At 34.9% G+C, this 19150-nt stretch overlaps 2 protein-coding genes across 2 annotated transcripts; one reads left to right on the forward strand and one right to left on the reverse strand.

The window, feature by feature from the left end:
* Window positions 1-658: 658 nt before the first annotated feature.
* LOC110620264 lies at window positions 659-3021 on the reverse strand. Its single transcript, XM_021763927.2, has 2 exons — window positions 2699-3021; window positions 659-1744 (listed from the first exon to the last, which is right to left on the reverse strand). Exons 1-2 carry the CDS (start codon window positions 2772-2774, stop codon window positions 948-950), a joined length of 873 nt encoding a protein of 290 aa, XP_021619619.1. The 5' UTR covers window positions 2775-3021; the 3' UTR covers window positions 659-947.
* A 5484-nt stretch (window positions 3022-8505) lies between these two features.
* On the forward strand, window positions 8506-17802 carry LOC110621016 (lon protease homolog 1, mitochondrial). Its single transcript, XM_021765009.2, has 20 exons — window positions 8506-8964; window positions 9763-9828; window positions 9951-10142; window positions 10295-10360; window positions 10503-10544; window positions 10650-10772; window positions 11369-11467; window positions 11605-11670; window positions 11762-11848; window positions 11941-11980; window positions 13021-13192; window positions 13981-14105; window positions 14260-14390; window positions 14478-14582; window positions 14764-14877; window positions 15145-15312; window positions 15599-15700; window positions 16053-16271; window positions 16480-16998; window positions 17288-17802. The coding sequence occupies exons 1-20, from the start codon at window positions 8653-8655 to the stop codon at window positions 17471-17473; spliced, it is 2934 nt and encodes a 977-aa protein (XP_021620701.1). The 5' UTR covers window positions 8506-8652; the 3' UTR covers window positions 17474-17802.
* The last annotated feature ends 1348 nt before the right edge of the window (window positions 17803-19150 follow it).

Here is a 19150-nt window from a genome sequence, read left to right on the forward strand (position 1 = left end):
GTAGTTTCTAGCTCTGAAAGGTGGCTGACAAAAGCTTGTGGTAATTACAATCTTTTGAAATTGTTGATTCATTTGATAATTTTGATTTCTTCCACATAAGGTTAATCATTCATGAATTTTGTTCTCTTTTCAATTTTATTGTGCAATCATTGAAGCATAGACCAAAAGCAGGCCCAAATTAGAGTCAATTAAAAAGAAATTTTTAATTTAATTTAGTTTGATTATGTTATTTCCAAAATCAATAAATTTATTTGTTTTTTTAATTAACATGGTTTGGTCCAAAGTCTTAACCAATCGATTGCTCAGCTAGAAATTGAGTGCATAACAAACAGTAGACTAACCTAGCCCAAGCCCAAGTTTATGGAATAAATAAACAAAATAAATAAAGCTTGGGCCTTCCTGTTTGAAACCAAAAGGCTTCTGTTGAATCGGTTAATTCAATTTTTTCATTAATTAACTGAAAAATCGAAAATTTTTTAAATCATTAAGTGAACTGAAAGAGAAACCAATTAATACTCACCCGTACTGTTGATGGCCACGAAGCCCATTCTTCACTTTCTTCTTAGCTGCTAGGTGAGAACTGAAAAGGCCTCAGACCTTGTTAGGCCCAACATTCTGCTTTGAGAGAAGACGGACACCCCAGGTAACTGCACAGCTAATTAACAAGATAACAACAGGTTCATCGATTTCTGCTATTGAATACAATTTCCTTGGCTAAAATCTGATGGAGGAATACCAACCCGTCAGGAAGATAGACGATATATGATAATATTTGCCAAGATAACTTCTCAAACAAACTGCATTATTTTCACTAATTTACAACCACACTGCCATCTATTTGCACACGATTCTCCATTGAGTAATTAAAACTATGGCCTTAACTGCATCTACTTTGGATATCATCTGAACATCAGCGGTGATGACACCACCGAAGAATCAAATTTTATTCATCTAAACTCAGAATTTTCATATGATTCAGAGCTTTCATAGGGCGGAGATTCATAGGAATTGGAGTCTTCAGAAACAGCAGAGCTTGTGTATGCAGGAGGTTCATAGACATTGGAGTCCTCAGAAACAAAACTTTCAAGGTTCTCATGAACTTTACCATCCTCAGAAACGAAACTTTCAATCTTCTCATGTACTTCACTATCCTCAGAAACAAAACTTTCAAGCTTCTCATGAACTTCACCAACTCCTTGGAAAATTTGAAGCAAGAGATGCACTCCATTAACCACATCATATACCATGAGTCCTATCCTGCCTCCAACCCAACTGCCCAGATGACTTCCAACCAGATAGCCAGGGCGTCCAAGCTTTGCCTCGCCAAGAAACCCTCCAGTATATGCACCAAACAATGTCCCACTGCCCCTCAGGAATCCTTCTGTTATGGTGCCACCATAATACACAGCTTCAAAGAAATCCCAGCCAGAAGAAACAATGGGACCTATAATGCGTCTTGCTTGTCGGATTGCCAGTTTTGCAGCCTTTGCCCCTTCTGTCTGTGCTTGTTTTGCTGCATCTTTTGCAGACATTCCCTGTCCCAATGCATCAAGTAAAGCATGCTCGATTGCACGAGTCCTTGCCTTCTCAACGTGAGAAGACCTGATGTTGTAGAAATACAGCTTCACACCTTCTTTCACTGCGCATGCCAGGGTTCCAGTGCTCATGTCAAAGCAGTTAAAGATTGTGAACTTTCCACTCTGGGACGAAGAATCTTCACCAACCAGTTGCCTACATTTATCAGCTACAAAAGGCAATACTTGAGCATATGAGCAACCATTTATGCAAAACAAAATCAAGACACAACCTTTTCAGGCTCAGCTTTTGAACAGATAATGGAAGAAATCCACTCGATCTGTGGTTACAAAGATAGCAATAATTACATGAGAGTGGAATGAATTTCCATATGCATTATACAATCAGGACTGCATTACAAAAGAAGATGTCTTAGAAGCAGTCGCCAAAATTCAACCAAGTTAGGTGGTGTCAACCATATTGTTTCCGAATTTTCAGAATTAAGCACGTAGTTTCTGTATTAGCAAACTGAATGTTAATATTCTTCTTATTTGGAATAAAAAAATTTACAAGAAGTTGATTCAGTTCTTTCACATTTTTTATCTGAAATGGAAGGTTTCATTTTCATTTTAACTTATAAAATTTTCATTTCAAAGGAAATGAAATCGCATATGATTTTACAAGAATTTCATGAAATTTTTGTTTTACAAAATAAATTATGCCAAACGGAGACAACATGACAACAGAAGTGGAAACTAAAAACCCAAATAAATTGTCTCATTATTTTTGAAAAATGGAAGTCAGTATATTTGATGCCCATTCTTTGGATTTTGTTTTCTCACTACCCAAATTATTCTACTTCATAACACGCATACCTAACTAGAAGAAAAAATCCTACAAATCTGAGTTCTAATTACATTCCCCAACACGCTCTTACTCTCTCTTCCCTAACAAAAGTATCCTGAGTTGATAATTGATTCTTCCAGTCATCAACCATGGGAAGTACTCATATTGCAGTATATGATATCCAATTAATAGACCAAATAACTCAAAAAAATTTCATGTACAAAGACTGGCTACTTTCAGCAATTCTCACAATCTCACACTCAATGGAAACCCATGAAAATCATAAGTTTCCGAGAACCCTAAGGAAAGTAAAATGCACGGAAACACATGGACATACCAGTGATGCTGAGAGCAACGATTCCAACGATAAAGATAAGAATTTGAACACGATTCTTCTGGAAATCGAAATCCATGAGGATTTTGTGCTTGAATCGGCCAATGTGATCCGATTTAATCTTTAGTTCAATTTGGTATTCTGTTTTGTAGTTTAAAAGAATCACGAAAGTTCAAACTGTGGATTTGACAACGAAGAGCCCTGTGATTCAAAGCAAAGAAAATTCTTTCCTTGGACATCCAGGAAACTGAGTTGATTGTCCGCCGCCGGACTTGTACTTTTGGTTTAGCCCTCCTCCATATTTCAATTTGAAATTTTGATTTCCAATTTATATATTTGATTTGGCTCCAAATCTAAAGCGACCAACATATCAAATAAATAAATAAATAGTCATCAAATAAATCCAAAATTAAACTATGCGTACTTTCATTTTTATCAAAATATATTTTTTATTATTATTTTACGTAGATAACAAATTAAATAATTTTTTATAGTAAACGGAAAGAATATATTAAAATTAATGCAGAAACAATATCAAAAGTAAATAACAATATTATCGAACCTTCTGTCAGTTTTACGAGCATAAACTCTCACTTCAAAACTTTATTATACTCTTTTCACTACATAAGCACAAATGACACTCTACGATAAAGCGCATGACATTGTCAAAAAATCATCTGTTTCGAGTTCATTCAATCGGTGATAGTTCCCGGGTCTCAGGGCATTTTTAGTTAACAGAACGGCTAGATTCAGTTCCTCAAAGAGAAAGTGCATTCGGGTTAGAGCCAATGCCAGGCACTGAATGTTGGGAGGCCATGAGGAATCAACCCCATATTCGCAGGAATAGACTCAGTAGAAGCATGTACTGCAGTAGAAGACTCGAGAATTGGGATTGAGGGAGAGGCACCCATTGCAGAAGACTCGGGCTATAAGGGAGTCGACTCTTCTGCTATAGGTTGGGGAGGAGGAGGAGGAAGTATGATCATTTCTTCTGCCCAACGAGCATGCTTGGGAAGCGAGTCGGTTGTCCCAGCGACAGCCTTACCTTTGCGGGCAACATGCACCGCTTCAGCAAATTTGTTTTTTGATTTAGTAATATCTGCACAAATTGAAAAGTAAGTAAGTAAGACATATTAAAATATGAAAAGAAACAGAAAGAAAGATATCATGATCTCTAGCCAGAGAAGTGTTCTCCTCAAGGTTGGGAAGGCTGCACGGGTGAGGATCTTGAGTCTGGCTCGCCTGGAGATAACTCTGCCAATCTCACCGCCTTGGTGATATTCATTTTCTGAGGGGACCTAGCCTTCGTCAAGAGAAAGGCTAGCGCCTCATCCTCATCTCTCCTTAGCTGGACCCCATCGTTTCTCAGCTTCACTCACATGTTTCAGCTTGTTTGGAGGCATCCAAAACCCTCGGACATCCAATGAAAAAAAAACGAAAAACTTGTTCTTCAACCGCTTTAAGGAAGAAGGTATCCGATCGAATATTGTCTGACATTTTTGTCCGCTAAAAAATTAGAACTCTTTATTTTTGCGAGTACACAGCTGGTATAGCTGAGAGAAGAGGACCACACTCGATTCAATATTGTTATTGAGATAAACAAATTGGAAAACTATCAAGATTCTCTAACTATTGAGATGTAGCTAAGCAATCGAAAGTTTATAGAACCGAAGGATATCAATAAAAAAGGGGTCTAAGGGGAACCAAAGACCCACCTTCAACTACTCCTTGAATCCTATGATAGTATCCTCTGCAGGAATCGTGAACGTTCGAGGAAGGAGCAGAAAACATGAAAAGTCTCTCGAGGAATTTGATATTTATCGTGAAGTCGATCTACATCCCACTCTGATAGGATGGATGGGGTGCAACCTTCGCCTTCTTGAGCCACCACTAGTAAGACGATTGGAGCAGGGGCACGAATGGGGCCGTCAGAAGAGGAGCTTGAGGCAAAGCTTTCACCAAGGAAAAGAGAAGAAGATGAAGTATTTCTATTCATTTTTAAATAAAAAAAAAAGAAATTACCATGAAAGTAAAGGAGTGTGATCAGGAAATAAGGAGCGACTGAGTATTTCTGAAAGTAAAGATTACATATGAGAGCAAAAGTAATAATTAGGGAAGAAAGGGTTCGTAAAAGATGATTTTGACATCAAGCTTTAAATGCGACTCGAGAAACCGGACAACCATCATTGAAGGGTTTGGTAGGCAAAATAGCGTGAGTAGGGAAAGACCAATATCAAAAGGCCACGTGCCTTAGATTGTGAAAATAATTGTCACCTTCAAATTTAAAGAATCGAATACCAGCAAAGAGACCTTTGATGCAACACAAGAATCGCCCAAAGTGAGATATGAGCTGACACCACAAAATAAGGGCCATGTAGTAAGGATTTGATAAGTGGGTAACGCGGTTCCACCTAAAGAAAGAAAGGTCTGGACACCTTAACATGCGGTTCATCATTAAGACTCACTCTCCCTTGGATATGTCAAGTTTCAGCCTAAAGTTACTGTTAGCAGGCATAATCCAGCGGACTTCCGTCATGCCTATAATCACGGGATCCAAGACCCGACGGGATCCCTTATCAAGCAACTGGCCACATCATTACCGAATCATCAAGAAATTCTATATTTATTTCCATCTTCTTACGGTATAAAAGAAAATGATTCTACTCTCAAGTTTTACATTCGTCATATTCTTCAGTTTACTGACTTGAAGGTTGGAGCAGTTGCCGTGGTTACCCACCACCTCATACTCTCTTTTTTGTAGGTCTAGCCAATCATAGTACAACTTCATTTTTTGGTCACATCACATATTGTAACAAGAAAATATCATAAGGGAAAGGAAAAAAAAAAAGAAACAAAAAGGTACCGATGGGATGAAAAAGGAGATAAAGGTTTTGTTCCTTTGTTGACAATTTATCCTTGTGTCTGGTTATTGCTGATTATATTTCGTTTTTGGTTTTCTCTATTTTGTTGGTTTAGACTCCCTTGCCTCTTGGTATGGGTGGTTGTTTTGGTGTCCTGTTATTTTTCGGCCTCGTCCCTCTCGTTTTTCTCCCTTGTCAAAGGTGGCTGTATCAACTTTTGTTTGTATTTTGCTATTATTTCTTTGGTTTTTGTTTCAAGTCTTAGATGTTCATTGGGGGAGGGGAGCTGCTTGCTTGACCTTGTTTTAAGGGATTTCAACTCTGGCTACTAGAAAGGGATTTTGTTGACATGATATCATTATCTCGGAATTGCACCGCTCCTTTTAGTTGTTATTGGTTGGAATCTACCATGTATCTTGTCTCTGCCGCTGATGCTTTTCTCTGTTATGCCAAGGGTTCCTTTTCTTTGCTTGTTGCATATTTGCATTATGATTGTCGTTTCATTTTTCTAGTCATCGTTAGACTTTGCTTTGCTCTGATTTGATCGTCGCTTGCTTTACGGAGTGATCGATTTTCCGATCAGTCAGTGCCTGTTTGCTGATTTGGTACTACTTAAGTGTGGCGGTGACTGTTTAGTTGCTCAATTTGAATTACTTGTATTTAGATCGAGTGATTTATCATTTAGTTATTTGTTTTTGAATCGAGTGTTTTACCTTGTGTGATTAGATTACTAAAATGCAGTAGGCTAGTTGTCCATGATGAACTCAGCAGCCTAAGCACAATGATTTCCCAATCAATTTTTTCATGGATAATAAAATTGTTCAATTTTTTATTTTGAAATTAAATAGCTTTTGAATTATAAAATGTCCATTTTTTCGTTATTAAATAAAAACAGACTATGATACTCTCGTTTAAAAATATTTACTCTATCTGAAAAAAAAAAATTTACAAAAATTTAATTAATTTATTTTCTTTTTCTTATTTAAAATGAAAAAGAATTTCATTTTCTTAACTTTGAAATTTCAATTTAAAAAAATATATTATACATAATTTTGCAATAATTTTTTTAAATGTATTTTTTTATAAAATGAATCGTTACCGATAGTGATGTGTGATCATTCTTGTGAAAAAAAAAAATGAATTTTAATATATATGAACATAATTTTCTTTTAAAATAAAAAAGTTTAAAAATGCAAAACTATATGAATTAAATTTATTGTGAATTATTTGATACTCAATTAAATAAATTTTAATTTAATTTAATTTATTTTTAATAAAATAAATTATCAACTTTATTTTTTAAATTAATTTAATAAACAATTTAAGCTTGATTATATAGTTATTTAAATTGTTAAGACTAAAATTCTTTTATTTGATATGTTTGTAATTTAATTTGTGAATAAATTCTATTGTTTTAAATTATTATTTTAAATTTACGTTTCGAAATTGATTCACTTTATTAATTTAAATTTATGCTTAATAAATTTATGCTCCGAACACTTTAAATTGTAAAAATATTTCATATTTAAAATTTAAATTCAAAACCTTTTAGTAAAAGAAGAAAAAAATTATATTATTTTATCTTACTTTTTAAAGATTGAAATTAGACTATATTAATAATTAGTTTATATACTTTAAATACAAGTTGTGTAGTATTAATTCATTTACCTCGCCTGAGTTCACAAAGAATTTATGTATATTAAATTATCAAATTTCTACATGAATTATATAGAAACTCTAAAAATATTAAATTTCTCATTGGATTCAAATGTACTCTTAAAATAAATTCAAATAGAATGAGTGGAATATAATTTATATTCTGAAATTATTTTATTTATTTATTAATAATAATTTAGAGTAAATTTAATTTAAAATATAAAATATAATATTTTTATTCCGTCCTTTGTATCCTTTCCCTTCTTTTATCTTTTTGGATCACTCTTACCCATCTAAACATAGTGGAAAGGGCACACTCATGGAGAGGTTGAGTCATGAAAATAATAATTTAGCACAGTAGGCCGTTGTAAAACCCCCATGAGCTGTAATTTGCATAAAATTAAATTAAGATTATGTGAAAATTTCATTTTAGGAAAATATTTATAAGAAATTGGTATTTCATCTGCTTATAGTAAAAACTAAAAAATCAATATGATTTTCTTTTTCAAAAATTAGATATACTTCTGATTTTTAATTTTGATAACCGCTGGATTTTTCACCCGGATCAGGGGTTTGACCACAGCCAAAGGCCCATAACGTAGAGGCCCACGCACCTGATATGCACAACAAGTCTGGCTCATTCAACCTTCAAGGCCGGGCTCAACCAAGCTTCTTCACTCAGATCGGCCCAGTCCGCGACCAGCAGGCCCTCTCCTCTCAGGCTCAGCGTCCGGCCCGACTCTCGGCCCAGCCCAGTATCCAGAGCCATACTAAGACAGCCTAGCAGATCAGCTCGAGCGTACGCACGAGGAGAATCAGAGGCCGTTACGCATGGAGCAGGCTGCTGATACCCTCGTACACCCGAATCTGTATGTCAGAGACGCGTGTCCCAATCATGGAAAAGCCTTTACACGTCACCAGCAAGCATAGCGAAATGGATAAAAAGGGAACCCCTCCCCAGAAAGTTTAAGTTTTATCTTTCAATACAAAAACCATCGTAAAACCCTACTCTATTCGATCTCGTATCATCAAATTTTATTAAACAATATTTTTAAAATATATATAATTAATTGCTTAAAAATTTATAATAACTGAATTATGTTAAAATTATATTAGTAATATTAAAATAAAAAAATATTTTTGTAGTATGTTTTATTTTTGCAAAATAATATTTACTTGAGTTTTTATTTTTGCAATATAATTTTCATTGATAATAATAATAATAATAATAATTGTAAATAATTTTAAATTAAGTGGATATAAAAAGATCTCCAATGTTCTGAAAGGGTTTATGAAGGGCTTTACATTTAACGCCCAACACCTCAAAACCCCCTTCTTCAACCCTCCCCTTCGGCTTCAATGGCGTTTCCCAACTAAGCCCAACAAAATCCTTCAATTCTCAAAATTCGCCCGTCGATTTCTCGCAGTTCTCCACGTACAATGTTGAAGCTTCTGTCCTCCTCTTCGGCGCGCCAAATCCATAACCACCTAGCCTCTCCGTGCCTCCGAGTTACTACCGAGTCGTCCACAAATCCGTTGCTCAAAGCACTCGGTTCCATCACTGGATTGACTCGTAGGACATCCAGAAACCCTACCTATTATCAAAGGGCTCTTTTTTGCTCGGGTTCTTCCAACGATGGGAGTGGCGAGGTGGTAGAGGTGGAGCTAAAGAGCGGAGAGTCGGGTGCTGACAGTACTGACGCAAGTAATGCTATCGTCCCCACGAATCCTAGACCCGAGGATTATCTCACGGTTGGTGCAATAAAGTTCTAAATTTTAATTTTCAATTTTTGGTGTCGTTTGTATTGTTACTGGAAAGTGGAGGCGCAGGAAAGAAGAGGAAAATGGAGGAATCTGTGTTTCTTTTGGGGATTAGAGGTTTATTGATGCATTCTGTATTTCTGTTGGTTACTGTAAGGCCAAGTAAATATAAAGCTTTCATCTTTGTAAATGATCTTATTATTGTTTTTTTTTAATAAGAAACTTTACAGGACTACAAAGAATGAAAATTTTGCCTTTGGGAGCTGATTAAAAAAATGAATTACCTATTTACTTTTCTTTCTGTTAATGTCCAATCACTTGCATCTGATTAGAAACGGGTTCTTAAACGCTTTCAAGTTCCTGATTGTGCATAAGTTTGCCAAAAGTTAGTCTCCTCAACATTTCTGCTAAACTATCTAATTGTTTTGAGTTACTGCAAATGATGATCGCTCCTATGATCAAATTAAGCTAGTTCTTGTGACATTGCAGTTCTATGTATAGGTTATAAAACCTGTATTGGCTTTCTTAAATAGAGAAGCTTATTAGTTAGGCAAATGGTTGGGGGTAAAAAGGTGGTTAATGAAGTGAACATGTTACATGCTTACATGGGCATAGTTCTGCCACATTCTTCTGATGTGTTTGAACTTGAAACACTTGAAGACATTACTGATCAGAATTTTTTTTCGATATTACTGTTTCTAGTACCAGTAGCTCTAATCATAATCTGATGAATTTGCACTTATCTGGATTTGTCCTTTAACTGAATTAACTTTTTATGGTTTTTGGCAGGTGTTAGCATTACCCTTGCCACATAGACCTCTGTTTCCTGGTTTCTACATGCCAATTTATGTCAAGGTACAGCAGTTTTTTCATATTTTTATTGGTAGTGAAGTCCACCGTGATTTTACTTCTAGAGTTGCCATAATCTGCACTATCATAGGAGCTCAGGGTCTAAATTTTTGCAAATTAAATTGTAGGATCCTAAATTATTGGCAGCTTTACAAGAAAGTAGAAAAAGGCAAGCCCCATATGCTGGTGCTTTTCTTCTTAAAGATGAGCCAGGGACTGATCCCAGCGTGGTAACTGGTTCTGAATCAGAGAAAAACATATATGATCTTAAGGGAAAAGATTTGTTTAATCGTCTCCATGAAGTTGGCACACTTGCCCAGGTGCTAAATTGTGTTGCAACTTTTTTATTGTATTTCTTTCTTTTATGCTGCTGTTTCAGGGCAATGCAAATTTCTTAATACTCCAATAGCAAGACAAGTGCAGAATGCTAATGCAGTTTTATGTGTGATCTGTTGTTGTACACTTGTACCAGATTTCAAGCATCCAAGGAGACCAGGTCATCCTCATTGGTCATAGGCGACTTCGAATAACAGAGATGGTAACCCTGGATAACTTCATTAGTCTTTTTTTTTTTTTTGGGGGGGGGGGGGGCCCTCAGGTTTCAAATTTGTCGTTGCATGATGATTTTCTTTGTTTCTTTCTTTCTCAATGCTGAATTTGATCTTCTAGTTTTTTCTCAGGTCAGTGAGGATCCGCTTACTGTCAAAGTTGATCATCTGAAGGTATGTTCTCTATTTATTATTTTTAAAAGTTTATGAAGGGATCTTATGTAGAAGAGACATTCTAGTACCTTTCTCATTCATGGGTGCACTTTTCTCACTTTGCAGGAAAAACCATATAACAAAGATGATGATGTCATAAAGGCAACATCATTTGAGGTTATTTCAACCCTGAGAGATGTTCTGAAGATAAGTTCCCTTTGGCGAGATCATGTTCAAACATATACTCAGGTGTGTTCCTTCTCAAGATTTCAAGTTTTCTGTACTAGTTTTTTCTGGAGCTATTGGAAAGTTAGTTTGTATCTAAACTCTTTTGTTTCTGCTGTGCAATTCATTTTTTATGACGTGCTACTGCATGCTTTTATTTCGTTTTCTAGGCTTATGGACTGTAATATTGATTTTTTTATGACGTGCTACTTCATGCTTTTATTTCGTTTTTTAGGCTTATGGACTGGAATATTGATCATCATTTGCAATTTTCTTTTTTTTGCTGCTTCCTAAAATTCAAAACTATGGTAACCCAATATTAGTATGTAATTAAGTTAAGAGGAACAAAGAAGAGTCTGAAAGGAAAAATGATGTCATGACATCGGTGTACTTTTTCCCCTTCTGTCTCTAAAAGAAAAGGTTATTAAAGTGTGTCTAATTGCTTGCTAGGTATTAGTCTGTGTGTGGTTAACTATGTGTTGCATGGTTTTTAATGGTTGTGCAACAGCTTTAATCCTTACAGCCAGAACTCAAATTTCATTTGCATTATCTGATTGCTGCAGATTGATTGATTGGTCAATAGGTTTTCATGATAATTTAATTTTCCTCGACTACTGCAGCATATAGGAGACTTCAATTTTCCAAGGTTAGCTGATTTTGGAGCTGCAATATCTGGTGCAAACAAATTGCAGTGCCAGGAAGTGCTTGAAGAGCTGGATGTAAGTTTCTGTCAACATTTTTATTTGGTGAAAGGTGTAGATCATCAGAAGCAAATCAAACTAAATACATTTTTACATGAGTTTCTTGTTATGTCTGACACTGTTAGTTTACGCAACTATGTGTTTTGGTACCTCAGGTGTATAAACGTTTGAAGCTCACACTGGAGTTGGTGAAAAAAGAAGTAGAGATCAGCAAGATTCAGGTATATTATATCATAATGTTAATGGTATACCTATTTGTCATCATAATAATGTTTTGATTCACACTAATTAACTTTCAAGGATCACGTTTAGGAATCAATTGCAAAAGCAATAGAAGAGAAGATAAGTGGTGAGCAGCGTCGCTATTTGTTGAATGAACAGCTTAAGGCCATAAAAAAGGTATTTGGTTATATACATCCTATCTGTTACTGGATTTCAGATAAGTTTTATTTATTATGTTGGATGTAACTGGAATGTAACTTGTGATGCAGGAATTGGGATTGGAAACAGATGACAAAACTGCACTCTCTGGTTAGTTCTGCTTTGAATTATCATTTTGTTGCAATTAGTTTATCTTTGATTAGGTTTCTTTGGATTGAAATGGTACACTTGGTGAAACCTAATTTTACATTTGAAAGGAAAATTTTACTATTTAATCTCTAGATTTTATCCTTAATAATGATTTGGTCCCTTTTATTTAGAAACTACTTAGTCCCATAGTTTTGTTTCTGTTACACACTTAGATCATTCTGTCATTTTATTGTTGGTATGTTAAGATAAAGTACTGTTTAATCCCTTTATTTGCTGTTTTATCTCTTAATTTTGCAATTATTTAAAAGTTCAACCAGTAGTTTCCTCTCTTCATCTCTCCTTCTACTAGAGAAGAGAGAATATGATAGATGAAATTATAACTAATTACAAAATGAAGAGAGAATATGACAGATGAAATTATAACTAATTACAAAATTATAAAAGTTGCAATATTCAAGGATTAAATAGTGATTTTATGTATAAAAATTAACAGCAAAATGGATTGGAAGGATCTAAGTGTGATGCAAGCAAAAGTAAGGGGACTAAATAATCTAATTTCCAAGATGCAAGGGCCATCATTGTTAGTGATAAAACCTAGGGACTGAATGGTGAATTTTTCCTATTTGAAATTTGTCAACTGTTTGGGTGTGTGTGTTTGTATTTTAAATATCTTAGTTTAGAAAAAATACTAGAGAAGGGTTTAAGGGGTACTTTTATAGTAAGATTTGAAGTTAGATTTGAAATTTTTATTTACGAGGTCTTATAAAACTAATAAGGAAAGAAATCAAGAACTAATGAAATCTATAGATTTGCATTGCTTCACTTCGTTTGACCTTGATTTAATGTATATATAATTCAGTCTGCCGATGGATTCAGGTTGGTAGAGTGGGATTCAACTCGAATCACACAATTCTACAAACTAGGATAACTGCATTTTTTACACATTTTTGTTTAGTTATTGCTTCTATCAGTAGATGGATAAGAGCATTTGCCTGGGATTGTAACATATCAATTTGAATGTTTTCTGACCTTGGTTGCAGCAAAGTTTAGGGAAAGAATTGAACCAAAGAAGGAAAAAATTCCAGCTAACGTTTTGCAAGTAATAGAAGAAGAGCTTACAAAACTGCAGCTTTTAGAAGCCAGTTCAAGTGAATTTAATGTTACTCGTAATTATCTGGATTGGTTAACTGCTTTGCCTTGGGGTAATTATAGGTTTGTGCCTCCTTTTGCTTGATAGTTGTATATTTCTCATGAAAGTAATATTTTAATCATTGTGGTGTGTATATTCTATATGCAAAATGGATGGAATTTTAGGTCTTTTTGTGGTATAAGATGCTAACATGTTTGTGTGGCTTAAGTTTTGGGAGGGAACAACATGCTCTTTTTGAGTTTCTATTTGGTTTTCTTAAACCGTTAGATTGATAATACAATTATATACACAATTTTCATACCTGGACTGAGCTGGCTGCTTCTACTTGTAAACTAGAAAATTGTTAGCTAAGCCAGTCTCTCTCCCAAATCTTCTTGTGAGGAATTCCAGTAAGACCCATTTTAACACTGAAAGAGATGAACAAACTTGGAAACAGTTGTCTGGAGCAGTTCCATTGGGCTGAACTGATTTGAATAAAAGCAATATGGCTGGATCTTAAGCTACCAGTCACATCATTTACGATCTTGATTACTTTTACAGGAATTGGATGTTGATGTCCACTTCCTTTTTAAAGGATTCAATCTCTTATCAACAATTGATACAAACAATATGTTTGAGTAAATGTTGATAGATGTAATGATTAGACATAGCTTTCTTAACTTTGAAGTTTACATTCAAAATTTGCAAAAGAATTTTGATTATGTCTCTCTTTTCATTTGTGTAGCTAAAAATAACAAATTACAAATTACATTTGTTACATGTATGAGAATGTTGGTTTTGGAAGTGTGACAAAATTTATATAGAACATTGGATTTGTCTCATTTTCTCTCCCCAATAATTCTAAATTCAGTGATGAGAATTTTGATGTCCTTCGGGCTCAAAAAATTCTTGATGAAGATCATTATGGATTAACTGATGTTAAGGAAAGGATATTGGAGTTCATTGCTGTTGGAAAACTCAGAGGAGTGTCTCAAGGTTAGTTCACATTCTTTTTCTTTTGTGTGTGTTTCATGAAGTGAAGGAGATTCCTATAAATTAATTTTTTCTCCCCTTATCATCTGTGTATTTCTATTCTACTAGTTAGAGCAGCAGTAGTATGTAATGCTAATTTCTTGCAAATACGTCACAGGAAAAATCATCTGTCTATCTGGTCCACCAGGAGTGGGCAAAACTAGCATTGGGCGATCAATTGCACGTGCTTTGAACCGGAAGTTCTTTCGATTCTCGGTAGGAGGGTTATCTGATGTTGCTGAAATCAAGGTAGTAAAAAGTTCTTTTAGAATGGATGTACTTTGGCCATCAGTTTCATGAGCATATACATCTTGTCTGACTTTGAGATAACATCAGGGGCATCGTCGAACCTATATTGGCGCAATGCCAGGAAAAATGGTGCAGTGTCTGAAAAATGTAGGAACTGCTAACCCTCTTGTTCTCATTGACGAGATTGACAAGGTACTCTGATGTATGCAAGTTTTATTTTAATATTTGATTATCTTTTTTTTTCCCTTTTTAACAATGTTGTGCTTTTGATGATTCAGACTATGATTGTCTTGTATCGATCATTTGTAGTTTTGTGGTACTCTTGTTTTCATGAATGAACGAAGTTATTAAATTATGCTGTGAATGATGGCAGTTGGGAAGAGGACACGCTGGTGATCCAGCAAGTGCTTTGTTGGAGCTTCTTGATCCAGAGCAAAATGCTAATTTTCTGGACCACTACCTTGATGTTCCAATTGACCTATCAAAGGTTAGTTAATATAGGCTCTGCAGACATTGGATTTTTATCATGGCCACATTTCTTATACTACATTTCATTGCATTGTGTAGAGTACATTCTGGTCTATGCTAATCATGTTATGCAACCAACATTGGCATGTTTTTGCATTTTCAGGTTCTTGCAATTTGTACTATAGAAGTATAGACGGATGAAGAAGTGTGCTAGTTTATTTATGTCTCAGTTATGTCTCTTTCTAAGTTCTATACTTTATTTCATCCTTGGAAACTTCTATTGTAGGTTCTATTTGTATGCACAGCAAATGTTGTGGACATGATACCTAATCCTCTCTTGGATAGAATGGAGGTAATTGCTATTGCTGGGTATATTACTGATGAGAAAATGCACATTGCCAGAGATTATTTGGAGAAGTCTACACTTGAAGCATGCGGCATCAAGCCTGAACAGGTCACTTTCTCTTCATGTATAGGTTTAAGTTTTTTGTTTCCCATGTTACATGGTACGATAATGTATGATTATTCTTTTGTTCCTCCCTACCCCCTGAAAGAAAGAATATGTTTACTAGATTAGAGTGAATTTAATTTCTAGCAACATTAAGATATGATGTTAAGATAATTGTTGACTTAAATTTTGTTAGCGATCTCGAAGTGCATATGCTGCCAGTTGCTGTTAGATTTTTTTTTTTCTTGATGTTACCATTACTGAAAAATAAGTTCAATCAAATATTCTCCAGGTTGAGTTGACAGATGCCGCTCTTCTTGCACTTATAGAGAATTACTGCCGAGAAGCAGGGGTTCGGAATCTACAAAAGCACATAGAAAAGATTTATCGCAAGGTCTGTACTCTATAATTCTTAATTGGACTTGGGATTAAAAGAGTAGGATAAGACATTCACAATCACAATCAGCACATTAGGCCAATATTTTAGTAGTTGAGTGCCTGCCTTATGGTTGGGGCCATCGTGAATTCAGCCCCTTGTGATAACCCCTCAATTTTTTTTTTCAAATTGTGATTATGTCATGCGGCAATTCAGTACATGTTGCATTACATTTCCACACCTTTTGCTTCTCTGGGAGCATCTAAGCAGCCTCTATGTGCTAGTGAAGATGCATCTATTTGAAAAATGCTTGAATGGTGAAGTGTATCTGGTGCCCTGCTGCTTAACATTTTGTGTTATTGCATGCCAGATTGCACTGAGACTTGTACGTCAAGGAGAATTAAGTGAACCTGATGTTTCTGGAGAATCAAAAAAAGCAGAAGCAGAATCCATCCAAAGCTCTTCAGGATCAAATGAGGCTAGCAGAAATGAAGAAAATGATGAAACCTCTGTAGAAGCTGAGACTGTGATGACAGATCAGCCATCTGAGCAAATTCAGTGTCCTGTAGATCAACCTGCCAATTCAAAGGTATCCTAAAGTTAGATACTGCTAGAGATTGGATATCATTACTTATGATGTGGCTAAGGGGAACATGGTAGACAAAGTAGTACAAATACAGTCTTGGGGCTTTACCCTTGACCATATTAAGATATTTTCTTTTAGCACATGAACATATGATAAGTCTTTTTTCCATAGTCACATTTTCAAATATCTTTTTTGGTTCTAATGATGACAGGAAGCAACTGAAACTGAAAAAATTGAGGAAAGTGAAGTAACTAAGGCAGTTGAGAAGGTGTTGGTGGACACATCTAACCTAGCTGATTTTGTTGGCAAACCTGTTTTCCATGCTGAGCGCATCTATGAACAGACTCCAGCTGGAGTTGTTATGGGTCTTGCATGGACTGCAATGGGTGGTTCCACATTGTATATAGAGACCACTCAGGTTGAGCAAGGAGAGGGGAAAGGAGCTCTTCAACTTACTGGTCAACTTGGAGATGTTATGAAAGAAAGTGCCCAAATTGCTCACACAGTTGCAAGAGCAATACTGGTTGAGAAAGATCCAGATAACCCCTTCTTTGCTAATACCAAGCTGCATCTCCATGTTCCTGCAGGGGCCACCCCTAAGGATGGGCCCAGTGCTGGTTGCACCATGATCACATCCTTGCTTTCCCTTGCCATGAAGAAGCCTGTCAGGAAAGATCTAGCAATGACTGGGGAAGTTACACTAACAGGGAAAATTCTTCCCATTGGTGGGGTATGTTTTCAAACTCGTAATTTTTCTTGCACGTTGAAGTTCTGATTTTCATAATCCCTGCTTCAATTGTGGCATTTCTGGCATACAAATATACTGTGAATTCCTTGAATGTAATAATTTTGAATTATTTACCAATTGATGTAGGCTCTGTGGTTTAACTGTATAAACTTTTTATGGTCTTCAATTTGTTATGATTGCAAGCTGCTTCATCTCTACTTTTTGCTCAGCTTTGTAGCTGTCACCCATCATATACGTATATTGAGAACTTCAATTCTTATGAAATAATCAGGTTAAGGAGAAAACAATAGCAGCAAGGAGAAGTGAAGTGAAGACTATCATATTCCCATCAGCTAACAGAAGGGATTTTGATGAGCTTGCAACCAATGTGAAAGAAGGCCTCGACGTTCACTTTGTAGATGACTACAGCCAGGTATTCAATTTGGCGTTTGGATATGACCAGAATGAGGAAAAATAAACAAATCTTAGGTACTCCATATTCCATTCTCGAGATAACTTTATTCATCAGGGTCCTTGATGAAGTGCATTTGTTAATTGTGACCATACCCTGGAACCAAACCCTCTTCTGTACCATGATGGTAATATTTGTTTATGGGGATGGTCTCAGAATACAGATGAGATTTTTTTTCAACTTATGGGCAGGGGACGATTTGCCATTGTTTCATTCACATGTTTTAGTTGATGTAAAACAAAACCACCCATGGTAATCTGAAGGGGGTGAGTTTGTAATTTTTTAGAACTGATATTTACATGTTTTGCAAGTCATAGTTCATCCTGATTTTACCTCTTCTTCATGCTGAGAGGAAAATGAGAGATTTTGGCAATATTCTCTCCATGCAAATGATTTGGGGGACAGCATGGCAAAGGAAATAAATTCTCCTGCATATTGCTTGTAGATTTTAGGCGCATGCGTAGCAGATGTAAAAGCAATAGGGTCCACTAATGATTTTCTTAAGGAGAAAAAGAAGAAATTTGTGAAAGAGAATGCCCATGCCATCTTTTCAATGTCATGCTCTAAAATCCATATCCCATGTTAAAATCTATAGCAAGCCGCCTGACAGATGCACTTGCTGCTTGATCATCTGGTTCTTCTGCCAGAGTCCAAATGCCTCAAGAATTGTGGCTGTCATTGGGCAGTTAGAGAGTGGGTTGGTGACATTTTTGAAGAAATACACTCCTTTCACACTCAAAATAATACCAAATTAGACTTGATCTACCATCTCTATAAGAGGAAAAGAGCATACAATTGGGTATTGAATAAATTTTTGACGTTTTCCCCACCAAGGAATGATTCTTGATTTGCTATGAGATAAGCCGCAATTGGTTTCTGATCACTCTTCAATTTGCTTTTGTGGATAAAGACAGCAATTTATCAAAGTTCATCGTGTCCATGGCTAAATTGTCCTATTGATTGATTTGATGGCATTAGAAGTAATATGTACATGATACCTAAGCAAGTGTTCTTCTGAAATGTCGGCAGAAGACAATACATTGAAACTTTGTTTAATGTACCGAGTAATCATTCAGAAAAATTTATTATTTAATTTTTGATATAGAAAATTCATTAATTAATTTTTTTAATTTTAAAAAACATAAAAAAATATTTAAGATTTTAAAAAAAATTTTTAATTAATTTTTCTATTAGTTTAGTATTGAATATTTTAATATTTAATTTTTATAATATTAAAAAATTTATTAGTCATTTCTTTAATTTTGTATAAATATTTATTAATTAATTTGTCTATAATAAGGGTATTTTATATTTTTTTATACAATACTTAACTATAAAATTAATAAAAAAAATTAATTAATAGACTTCTAAAATTTTAAAAATATTTTAATATATTTTTTAAAACTAATAAACTGATTAATAAATTTTTTTATATTATAGGGATCTAATAATAATTTTTCCTCTATAAAACTTGTAAAGAAAAGAAATTATCATCAATTTTATGCTGTGAGATGAATACTTCAAATTAACATAATGTAATTAATAATACAAAATTAATAATTAATTCCATAATCTTAACAATATCATATATGTTGTAGCAATAAGCTTTTCTTGATTTTATTTTTCTTCTTTCTTAAGGATAAACTAATAATTATGTGATCTTTGCTTACCAATATGATAAGA

The sequence above is a fragment of the Manihot esculenta genome, chromosome 8 (assembly GCF_001659605.2).
Source record: "Manihot esculenta cultivar AM560-2 chromosome 8, M.esculenta_v8, whole genome shotgun sequence".
Classification (NCBI taxonomy): domain Eukaryota; kingdom Viridiplantae; phylum Streptophyta; class Magnoliopsida; order Malpighiales; family Euphorbiaceae; genus Manihot; species Manihot esculenta.

Coding starts and splice junctions, on each gene's coding strand:
- LOC110620264 (XM_021763927.2), bottom strand. CDS start 2,774: ATGGATTTCGATTTCCAGAAGAATCGTGTTCAAATTCTTATCTTTATC. Junction 1,745..2,698: donor CGTTGCTCTCAGCATCACTG/GTATGTCCATGT, acceptor TGCCTTTTGTAG/CTGATAAATGTAGGCAACTG.
- LOC110621016 (XM_021765009.2), top strand. CDS start 8,653: ATGTTGAAGCTTCTGTCCTCCTCTTCGGCGCGCCAAATCCATAACCAC. Junction 14,106..14,259: donor ACTCAGAGGAGTGTCTCAAG/GTTAGTTCACAT, acceptor AATACGTCACAG/GAAAAATCATCTGTCTATCT. Junction 14,878..15,144: donor TTCCAATTGACCTATCAAAG/GTTAGTTAATAT, acceptor CTTCTATTGTAG/GTTCTATTTGTATGCACAGC.